The sequence below is a fragment of the Sceloporus undulatus genome, chromosome 6, assembly GCF_019175285.1.
Source record: "Sceloporus undulatus isolate JIND9_A2432 ecotype Alabama chromosome 6, SceUnd_v1.1, whole genome shotgun sequence".
Classification (NCBI taxonomy): Eukaryota; Metazoa; Chordata; class Lepidosauria; order Squamata; family Phrynosomatidae; genus Sceloporus; species Sceloporus undulatus.
Window position 1 is genome coordinate 60,260,684 of NC_056527.1, and position 12,312 is coordinate 60,272,995.

Genomic DNA, 12,312 nt, shown 5'->3' on the forward strand with positions numbered 1-12,312 from the left:
GACTCCGTACGCAGCCTGGGGGTGCTTCTTGACTCGTCGCTTCACCTGACTGCTCAGGTGAATGCGACGGTCAAGAGCACCTGTCATCAGCTTCGGCTTATTCGCCAGCTGCGTCCATACCTGGCCCAGAGGGACCTAGAAACTGTTGTACATGCTCTGGTAACCTCGAGACTGGATTTCTGCAATGTACTCTACATGGGGCAACCCTTATACCAAACCCGGAAGCTTCAAATGGTGCAGAATATGGCAGCCAGGCTGGTCACTGGCGTTTCCAGGGCCAGCCATATAACACCTGTGCTGAAAGATCTCCATTGGCTGCCCATCCGCTTCCGGGCTCAATATAAGGCGTTGGTAATTACCTATAAAGCCTTAAATGGCTTGGGCCCAGGATTCCTGAAGGACCGCCTCTCCCCATACATTCCGCCTCGCACCCTCAGAACGTCCGGGCAGCATTTACTGAAGGTACCTGGGGCTAGATTATCCTCCACCACACGGAGGACATTTTCCACTGCTGCCCCAGTCCTTTGGAACACGCTGCCCATTGAGCTCTGCTCGACTACCACCCTAGCCCAATTCAGGAAGGACCTGAAAACCTTCCTGTTCCAACAGGCATTCCCTGACTAAAATCCTGTGGGCCTCCCTCCTCTTCCGTGGCCAAGAGGTTGGGCTATGGGGCTTTTTTGCCTGTTATTTTTATTGTTGCATGGATGGCTTTGATGTAAATGTATTTTAATGTTTTATGTATTGCTGTTTTAACCTTGCTGTAAGCCGCCCTGATCGCAGGAAGGAGTGGGATAAAAATAAAAACTTTATTTATTATTATTTATTTATATCTTTTTGAAAAGACACATATTTATAAAATTGAAAGCAAAAAAAAAAAACAAAACCCAATAACAATAAGTTTGTTGTTTTGGCAGGAAGTTTCTTTTGTGTTCCTGAAGACATTTAATAAATTACCCATAAGTTCAGAATATAAATTTCATTTTACATCATTATCATAAGTTCCCCTTCCCATTTGTTATGGTATGTATACAGAGACCTGAGCATTTTTTATTGTGTTCATTTCATGGTTTCAGATGTGGGGATAGTGTGACTCTTAGGAAGCCACAGATGAAATCAATTTTGGAAGGGGGCAGTTTTTGAAAAATGTTATGACATGTCTGTTTTCTTTAACAGAGCAGAGCTACTGGTGTGGTAGATTTTGAGATGGCTTTGTACACGTACAACATTTAATGCACCACATCTTATAAGCCTGCCAAATGTTCTCGATGGACCAGATGCCAGTGTATCACCCCAGTGCTTCATATCACTTTCATTTAATTAAGATGTCATTATTCATGGTGTGCCAAACATTATTTAGAGAATTTGGATGGTGTTATATGGGTGTGAAGGAGAGAAGGTCAGGAAAAAGTAAGAAGAGAGAAAAGGAAGAGGTGCCGGTGGAGCAGGGGGAAATAGGTGGTGGTGGGTAAAAGAGGAATGTGGCATAGTGAGATGATGCCAGAGATTTTGTCAATAATAAATGAATAGGAAGAAGTGGGGTATAAAAAGTTGTTAGCAGGCAAAAGAAACATCAGTAATATTGGGTACCACCTCAACTGTCATGTTCCTTCTCTAAAGCATTCTAGGAAGTATTAGACAGGGCCACACCAGGTCTGAGGGGACAGTGACCTCAGAGATTTATGGCTTGTGATAGCATGGTGCTGGTGGACTACTCTCAGCAGTAGACTGTGGAGATTTTCAGACCAGCGCTTAAATGCTGGTAAAACGCAGCTAAAATGCTGTTAAAATGTTTAGGAAGAGGAAGCACACATGTGTGAAAGCCTGGCACACTTCCTAAACGTCAAGGAATCGTCGGCTTCCTTCATTGTCCCTGAATCATTTGGGGAGAGGCATTTTCCTCTGAATGCAAAGTTTTTGTTCAGAGGAAATTGCCTCTCCCCAAATGATTTAGGGATGCTGAAGGGAAGCTGATGATTCCCTGATGTTTAGGAAGCACTCCAGGCTTTCACACATGCGCGCTTCTTAAACATTTTAGCAGTGATTTACCAGTGCTTACCCCACAGTGAGCACTGGTCTGAAAATCATCCACCTCTAGCCTCAAGGGCCCATTCATGCCATTCCTTGCAGATGGGATATAAATCAATTTAAATCAATCAGTCAATAAATCAATGCCACGTCAAGCAAAAGAAACCCTGAGGAGCACTTCATGATAGTAGTAGTAATAATTACGAAGCCTCCCTTAGTGATAAGGTGGCTAGCAGATTAGGGTAAGAGAAGTGAAGTTGCTTGAGAGGGAAAGGAGGAGGAGATTTCTTTCAGATTGTAGTGTCCAAACGTGAACAACCGGGGATTCAAAAGTGTTGGTGGAAAAAAAACAAACCTCAGAGCTTTTGAAAATAGCTTGGGGGGGGGTTAGCCCACTTTTTCAGATAATGTGATGTGACATGTTTGTGACTCTCTACATGTGTGCATGTGTGTCAGAGAGAGACAGAGAGGACAGGGGCACACTTTGGCTTAAATAAATAAATTAATTTAAAAAACACTACTGTAGAACAAAACATTATTGCACTTTCCCTGTACCTTTTTTGTCTCTGGAAAATAACCAGAAATCATTCTTTATGTATTCTTCATGTATTTCTGTCCTATACAGCAGCTTTCATTACCCTATTCCTTCTCGAAAGTTTGTACATTACAAAACAAACAAAAACCTCTCACATGCTGAAGCATACCTTGCTATGGTGAATGCATTTTCCTCATTTTTCTCATGAGGGGTTCATGCAAAATGATAACAGGAAAGCAGAACTTCTTTTCTTCTAACAATATTGTACTAAGAATGCATGCTTGAAATATTAGACTCTAATATTCCCAAGATGGGAAAAAATCCTGTATGCAGTTATCTGGAAGTAAGCTTTACCTATATTAGTGGCATTTGCACTAAGTGGATGCACACAGAATTGGGCTGTAACCCTCAAGGACTTGTTTAACAATAAAAAATAAGTTTGGTAAAGAAATTTATTTTTTAAAAGAGATATTTATTTCAATTAGAAAATAATATTAAAAGATCTTGTAACTGACTTAATTTTAGAACAAAACATTACTGTACTTTCCATGTTGATAAAAGAAGGTAATCCAATTCATTCAGTGGATCCTTGTCCTAGACCTCTTTCCAAGGCATGGCTTAGGCAATCTCCACAGATATATCTACCTTTCTTCACAAAGCCTCCAACTTCAAGCACCCACCTGAAGAACTGAAGTAGATAAATGGAGAAATAAGAGAGAATGGGACCTCGCTCCAACTGATCTAAGTGTGAGAAGTCTTATTTGGAGATAAAGGATTGTTTAACTACAGTAACTTGATTATTCATCTCTCTGTCTCTCACACATCTCTCTCCTCCCTATTAATAGCTTGGTACAACTGTTTAAAGTTAAGGAAAACTGAAATACAAAGATTATAACTTCTGCTCATTAAAAATGTCCTTTGCTTATTGTTGCCATTCATCAAAGACGGAAAGAAGGGAGGAGAGCATGCAGCTAACATGTAGCCTGCTATATGTTTCTCCTTTACTATTGACACCTTCATTGATGCCCATTTCAACACTGAATTTTTTGCCACTCTGAGGCTGGGAGAGAGGCACAGATGCACAGTTATGAAACTGAGTCATTGTGGGAAGATTTAGTTTGCTGTTCCATATGACAGAGGAGCAGGGTCTTGATTTTGGTGTTTTTCAGGATTGGTAGCCAAACTTTGTTTACTTTAAGGGTTTTTACTTTCCTGTTGAAGTTGGCTAGGTGTTTGTGGATTTCAATGGCTTCCCTGTGTATTCTGACTGGAGAGTCGTTGGCATGGTCCAGAATTTCAGTGTTTTCAAACAATATTTTATGCCCAGGATGGTTTATAATGTATTCTGCTACTGCTGATTTTTCTGGATGACCCAGTCTGCAGAACAATAACATGTAAATCACTTCTTCTCAACCAACTGTATATATACCCTAGTCACTCCCATGCCAGCATTTTCTGAAGATGCCAGCCACAGATGCTGGCGAAATGTCAGGAATAAACTCTTCTAGACCATGGCCTCCTAGCTATGGATGCTGGCTGTGAAACTATGGATGCTGGCTGTGAAAGCTTTTGACTTCTTTCCATGCCCCCCCCCCTTTGGAAAAGCATGTTGGTTCACTTCTGGACAGAGTTCATTGTGCTGGTGATGTCCTAGAAATCCATCTACATCTTAGATACAGATTGTCTGAAAGACCTTATCTCTCTATAAGAGCCTCCCTGAATCTTAAGATCATTAGGAGAGGGCTTTCTCTCAGTGCCACAGGCTGGTCTGATGAAAAGACATGAGGGAGGTCTTGGTGGCTGCTGCCAGCCTGTGGAATTCTCTCTCACAGGAGACCATGCTGAGCCCCTCACTGCTGTCCATCCATTAGCAGTTAAACATCCTTTTTATGAATAGGCTTTTAGTGACTACCTAGTTGAACAGAAGGGCCTTTTAATGGATGTGTGCACTGTTCTTTTATCCATATCGTTATGATAGCTATTTTTTTTGTCAAAAAGCTATTTAATGTCAGGTCTAACTATATATTGTTTTACCTTCCAAGCCACTTTGGGTCTTATATTGGGAGAAAGCTAGGAAATGAGCAGATAAATATTAATAAAAAGGCATAGGTAACCTACAGTCCTATAGCCACAAGTTGTCCTTAGTCTGATTTTCAAAATAAAGAAAAATAAAAGCGCTCTACAATTTCCCATTCAGAAAAGAGCAATCTAGTGTTCCTCTGCTAATTTGTTGGGCAAAGAGAGAGCTGGGGATCAACAGAGTAATCTCAGGAAGGGAAGTAAAGAAGAGGTTGGATGACAACTCCCCGGATCCTTCACTGTCTATTCTGGCTTGGGAATTCTGAGAGCTGCATTCTAACAGTAATTTCTCCAAACCCTTGCCCCCTTGTCCAAATGGTATCAGTCCCTTCCTGCACTGGCACACATCCCCTGGCAGATTAGTCAGAAAGAAACACTATTTCTCAACAGAAAAATGTTTCTCACTCCTATATTTAGATTACAGTTGACTCTTCAGATCCACAGATTCTGCATCCAGGAATTCAACCATCGATAGCTTAAAACCATTTTTTAAAATTTCCAAAAAGTACACCTTGATTTTGCCATGTTATAGAAGAGAAACCATTTTACTATACCATTGTATGTAACGGGACTTGAACAGCCATTAATTTTGTTTCCACTGTGGGTGGGGGGTCCTGGAACCAAACTCCAGAGGATACCAAGGGTCCACTGTATTATTACTACTACAAGAGTAGAAGTAATAGTCTACATGTCTGTTGATTCTGTAAGGAATTGATAACCAACTTTGGAGTTTTTTTTATCAGTATGTATCATTTTTTCTGTGCAAAATATTTTAGGTTCTGCATTCTTTTCTTCAAACATTTCTTGTGCCTCCTATCCCTTATGATATTTGAATATTATTAGCTTCACTTTTGGATCTCCTCTTTCTTCTGTCTGACACTGTTTCTTTCAACATTCCATCTGACCACACATTATTTGACTTCTTACTATGGTTGTACTGGAATGGGCTAGGGACAGGTGTGTCTTCACCACCACCTTGCTTGCTGTTTTCTTCATTGGTGTAAATGAAATATTAATATCACATTTAGGTATTTATAAAATCTTCCAGATCTTTGACGCCTCTTGGAGTCTGTGTGCCTTCAAATAATTTTCATTGTTGTTTAGGATGACATGTGGAAGTCATTGTGTATCTACAAAACAGCTAAGAAATGCATATCTGGTTTAAGTTCCCATTCCAGATTCATAACAGAATTCATATAATATCTTAAGCACACACAATAGTTGTCCTGGGTGATTCACCAACAATGGCAAACAGATTTCCAAGGCATAGAATAATTCAAAAGGATTATTTTTGATGCTATAGAAGTAGTCTTTGCAATTGAGTTGGAAATGCTTTGGGATTATTATTATTTTAAATTATAAGCCATTGTATTGCTTGCTAGCGTCAGTGAAATAATTCTATCAGTTACCCATTGCTTATGTATTTTGGGAGGATTCAAAAAAGGCTGCTGAGCAAACAGCCACTAATCTTAAAAGATTAGAGAGAATGTGATGTCCATTAACAACAAGAGGCAGGCCAGTCTTTCTGGCTGGCACTTTGAAGTACAATCAGTTATACTTTCTTGCCATGTAGTTATACTTTGGTTTATGGCCAATAATTAAGAGTGGAATTAGTTGACATCCTGCCAGAGCTATTGTCTTCTAGGAGTCATGAAGTAGAGGTTAGCCAGGGTGATTGTTTCAGTGCCTGGTTCAAGCTTCTGGTTCTGCTATGAACATTTGTAAAAAAAAATGGAGATTGCATGCACTTGCTTATATTTAATGCCTTCCTTTTTGTATTTATGAAAATCTCACAGATATGAATGGATTGTCAGTATAGCAGATGATCCTTACTAGGTAATGCAGTGTTCAAAATGCATGTGTCCTCTGTCTCTCTCTATGGTTATCTTTTTGTGAGCATACTCTCAAGTTGCCGGTTGATGTATGGTGGCCCCGTGAATTTCATAGAGTTTTCTTAGGCAAAGAATACACAGAGGTGGTTTTGCCAATTGTTTCCTCTGAAATATTGCCTACAGCACCTGGTATTTGTTGAAACTGTCCCACTCAAATATTAACTGACACTTAGCTTCCAAGATCAGATGGTGCCTTTATGGTGCAGAATAAATCTGTTCATTTTATAACTTCAATAAAGATGCTCACAAAATAATTTTAAAAAGTAATAAAATATAAAACAATTAATTAGAACAACACAAAAGAGTTAAAACTGGCACAACCATATAAACCCACATTAAAAGTGAAACATTCAGGCTAAAAGCCTACATTAAAAGCCACACAAGTCTGGAACAGTCAGGTCTTTACAGTCTAGACAGCTCTTCATCCAAAAATGGATTCCAGCATGATGTACAAATATTTTAAAGGTTTATGTTATAGATACTAAACTAAAAACAAACAGCCAAACACTGTAACGGAGAAACTGAGAGGTGGTAGTACAAATCTATGCCATTCAAACTATTTGATGTGGCAAACTGGCATTCTCACCTCCAGTTGTGTCAGGGACTGGTACAATATTTATGCCATATTATTATCATCATCAAGAAAAGGGAAATTTGATAATACCAATAGGAACCCATCTCTCCTTCGCTCATGTTCTCTTTTATAATTGGGGAGGGGGGAAGGCAAAGGAAGATGGAGTGATGCTGAGCTGATGAGGATGTTAGGCCAAGGAGCAGAGAAACAGATATTGCTTGTGCTAGATTGATAGGTTAAGTAAATTTCTTCTTGTAGCATTGTCTTTAATTTAACAAAAGGGGATCATAAAGCTGTCCATCCTTTCTTTTAGAGTCTCTGCTGACGTTGTCATTAGAACACCTTTGTGCTTATATATTTATTTTGATAAGAAGCTCTTATATTACAGTGAATAAAACTTATTCCAACAAATAATTAGGGTTAACTCTTCTTCTGTCCCCCTCTACCTTGCATTAATCTCTTGTAACAGACAAGATGTAAATGCATGAAATACCTCTAGGTAGGAAATTAAAATAACAGCAACTATGTAGAGGTGCAAGGGAGAATGTCACTAACATCTATTCGATCAAAAGAATGCAGAGTCAGACATATCCCTGATATAAACCATCAGAGATTAATCTCAAGTATAGTTACATTCCCCTCTTGGAGCTAAGTGCTGTTTTCATTTCATTGGCTGACAAAGGAACTACCTGCAAATCATGCTATTATTGAGTTTGAATGTCCTCTCAAAAGTTGCTTTTGTTTGTAATCTGCAAGATTACAGAAAGAGTGGAACCTGTGGCATAATGAATGGCTGGATGGAGTTTGCACTCCAAACTAATTAAAGACAGGCATCTCTATCAAAATCTATTTCTCCATAGCTCTGCCCACAAAATGTGACTAATTTAGTTTCTCGCCACAGTCTTCTTCAAAGGAGTGAAGAGGAAAGACACCAAAGCTCTAAATGTAGCTGGAATGTAATAGTGGGGTTTCCATTACTGATTGAAAAGCTGCAGTTTGGTTGGGGACTGGACAAAGGATCAGGTGGCTTTTAAATTTTTAAAAAACATTCTTTTAAAATTTTCACTCAGCCTTCACTATGTATGTGTAAATACATTGAGCTTGTGTGTATGATATTGTACTTTGAAGGTACACTTTTAATCTTGCGAGTCGTTTATGTCACAACTATTAGCATGATATTCAGTGGTATATACTGTATGGGACTTGTGGTTTATGAGGAACATTATTGCAAAAAAGCATGACTAAGGATTCTGTATGGTGTGAAATGGGAGCAGTGACACCATGAGTTACCACACTGGGTGACCCCAACCCAAGGGACACCACTGGATCTAGCCAGCAGAGCCAAAGGCAAGACACGCTGGCAATTCCAGTCCAAATACATCTGGAGGACCATATGATTCCCACCCTTGCTCCAAACTGTAAGCAACTCATGTAAGCCAGGTAATATTTTCTCCTTCTTCCCACATTGACTGTTCCCCCCCACTGCCAACTGAGATTTAACATTACATGATATTAAACATACCAAGTCTTCAGGTTCATCAGCTGCCACTGTTCAGTTGTATTATTTTTTTACAAACCTCAGGGTCTTCTCATATATGCTAATAGCTCAATTTTGTTTTTCAGCCATGATGTATTATTCATTTATGAGCTATTTTATGCCACTTCCCAAAGCAAACAAAATTTTCCAATAGCAGCACAAATCTCTCTCTTGGCACTCACCCACTGAGCCCAGTACAGAAGGGAGTGGTTGTAAGAGCCATTTTTGTGCTTGGATTGCAGTGGGAGCTGCCCCACTCACTTTTGATGATGGCCGCCTTGGCTTCTCTTTTCAAGAGGCTACAGGAGAGAGTCATGATCTGTTAGTGCAGTCTTTTCATATGTTTTCCCATGTTTTGCTTCCCGATTCCAACTGGCATTATTGTCTTCTAAAAACACTACAAACGGTCTCTGGTTGGGAGTGACTCAAAGTCCAACCAAATATCTTTTTGATTTAATATGATGTTCTGGTTTTTCTGCAACCAGTGGCAAAAATTAATGAGAACCAGGACTTGGATGGTGTTTCAGGGAGGCTTAATTGCTTGTTATTTTTAGTTCCCAAGCAAATGCTGGGCTCATGCATTAACTGCAGGCAATGGGCAGAACAGGTTGTCTAGTAGCTGCCAACCACTCTTCCAAATGTCATCTTTAATTTAATCAGCTCTTGGCATGATGGCCCACTTCTTACACTTTATTCAGGTCAGGATTCACAAACTGTGCCACACTGAGCCCTTTAAACCATTGAAGAAAGAAAATGGTCTTTTCCAATAGTTTATAGAAGCTAAAATAAAACACAGAGGGATCGTGATTTAATCTCCTAACATCCTTTTTTCTTGTCTTAAAACAGCCATGGAGCAAAAGTGTGTGTTTGGGTTTTGGAGGGTAAACAGAGAAGGAAGGATTACCCTGTAGGAAAGGAGATTTGGACTCCTTCTCTTCTGCAGCTGATACAAGCAACACTGTTGGGAGGAGACAGGTGGATAAACTGTTCTGTATTCTGTCCTACACTCTGGACTCTATGTAGTTCTATCTTGAGATGACTCTGGCATTTATCACACTAGCAAGATCCCGTGGGGAAATGAGATTTAAATGAGAGTTTAATTAAATTCAAATGTAAATAGAACCCGCAAATTCGGGAAGTTTATCACACGTAATGGCTGCTAAAGTGAAATAACATGAAGTTAAACTGAAGTTAAAGTGGAGAAAAACACCATCTTTTTACTTTTGGAATTTCCCGAAAGTAAAAAGCTGCTGTTTTTCTCCAGTTTAACTTTGGGTTAACAGCAACGTCATGATAAACTTTGAGCATTTCCGGGTTTTCTCCAATTTAACTCTCCTTTAAATCCCGTTTTCCCGCGGAATCTTGGGATCTCGCTAGTGTGATAAACTCCTCAGTGTTGGCCAATGGTGCCATCATGCACACCAGCTTTCTGCAATCCAGACTCTCTATCTAGACCAGAGCTGCTATCATCCCCAGCAAGATTTGCTAGTTTTCAAGGATCCTGTGAGTTATAACTGAAAACATTTGAATTAGCAATAAGTCTGGAAAACCAATATCATACCAACAACAGATGAATGGTTAATCAAACTACAAGATATGGCAGAAATGGACCGATTAACGAACTTGATAAATGGAAAGCCAGAAGGGAAAATTGAGAAGGAATGGGGGGAAAAATACTGTAAAAATAAATGGAAATAGCAGAAAGCAATGAAACATATATACTAATAGGTTTCATAGATATTAATGAAACACTAAGAATTCTGTCATTAACTAAAGACATAACCATAATTAGAAGAAAATTAACTTACCAAAAGCTGTCTCACACAAATGTTAACACAGGAAGTTTAGAACAATGATGAAAATAGAAAATGTTCACAGTAGAAATTTGTCTTTAATGTGCATAATTTGAACAACTGAAAGACACACACACACACACACACACACACACACACACACACACACACGATTGTACATAGGCCAGAAAAGAATTTTTATTTTTATGTAATGTAATGTTAATAAAAATAAAGTTAAAAAAACATTAGGAGACTGTAAAGGTGGGGAAGGCTGAAACATGCTAACAGTGAACTCTACCAAGGGGTGCTCATTAAGTTATTGAAATCACACAAGATGGAGATATCATCAATTTGGAAAACCTGAGATTTGTTGAACTACAAAAACATTCAGAAGGAAACCCCACAAGGGAGCAGTGGGGAAAAAACTTGAAAGGGACTATTTGTGTCCATTGAGCATGAAGTGCTGATTGCTTGGTGAAGAGGGGATAGAAAACTGGGGGACAAGGGGTCATAGAATGACTGAACAGGACCACTCTTCTCTGTCACATTGTATTGGTGATTCAACATTTTCTATAACGCTTCTCTGTACCCTCCAATGGGATACTAGAGTATAAGAAAAGCAAAGGTTTGATTCAAGCACGTGCAGGTCTGCTGCAATAAGTAATATTTATTTTCATACATGTTTCATATATAGTTGGCACTGTCAAGAAAAAAATATGTGAATCATTTGTGCAGCTTTTTGTCTGAATCCATCATTTTGCTGACAAATTATGGTCCAATCTGTTGTTAAAATATGATACAGTGTTTGGCTGCAGTTGCATACACTGCCCCAGTCAAACCTTTCGTACGAAAGGATTTGTGAAGATAAAGAATTTTGCTGATGGCCAAAGCTTGGTTCCTCCAAAGATGCATAGAATTTGAGAAGTTGAGATAATAAAACTGTTTAACCGTAGTTTTAATCACAGTATTTCAGCCTGAAAAGTAAAAATGTCATAATTTCAGTTTGAGATGTAAAAAGAGAAAACATATCAAAAAAAGAGATACATGTATGATTGTAAAGGCAAAAGAAACATGGAGATGATGTTATGAGACAAATTGCTGGCATTTTTCTCACATGTACAACGAGAACCTCCTCCATGCTTTGACTTATACAGTGTTTTCTCTCTCTCTCTTTAATCCTACAGAGAAGAGTCAAAGATGTGATATCACCAATTGTATTTGAAGCTGTATATAGCCTTGGGGAACACACCCTGGCAAAGGAAGAGAAAGAATTGCCTGCGCTGAAGCCTGTACTTCGATGGAAAAGGGGACAGAAGATGGCTCAGAGAAATCAGGTAGATATTGAATAATTTTCCTGTAAAAAAGGAAAACAAAAGTGCCATGGAATTCTAGAATGGAAAAAATACATTAATGTTTCCGGACTAATGCTTGGCTCTGCCATGTGAGGACAGATTAGGACTGTTTTTGAAATGCTTGAGTTATTGACTTGCACTTGGGGCAGACAGACAATTCAATTCTTACCTACTATTTCTACCACTAAAGGTATCAGCATTTTGTGGATTTGGATGTTATTGTACTTTGCTACAGTACAACATGGCTGCCCCTGGATATGTCTACTGTTCCTCTGGTATTATTGCCTTGTTCTCCTCCTCACAACTGAGAAATGAGGCTTCATGCTTCCTAGTCCTTGCCCTTAATTTCAATATATAGTTCAATAATTATTTTTATGTAGTTATGTCATATAGTTTTATTGTAAAGTGTGCTGGGGGCTAATTCCTTTTGAAAGGCATTTAAAAAATAGTTATGGATGCAAAGAAAATATTTCACAGAAGCTTAACCTTGCATTTTTACTATTTCTATTGTAACCCTCCTCA

At 38.9% G+C, this 12,312-nt stretch overlaps 1 protein-coding gene across 1 annotated transcript in view; it reads left to right on the forward strand.

Annotated features, from left to right (window-relative positions):
• Nucleotides 1-12,312, forward strand: part of ITGA9 (integrin subunit alpha 9) — a 288,073-nt gene that overhangs the window by 158,756 nt on the left and 117,005 nt on the right. The window contains exon 16 of the mRNA XM_042475622.1: nucleotides 11,623-11,772. Coding sequence (XP_042331556.1) covers nucleotides 11,623-11,772 — 150 coding nt within the window. The remainder of the gene's footprint in view (nucleotides 1-11,622; nucleotides 11,773-12,312) is intronic.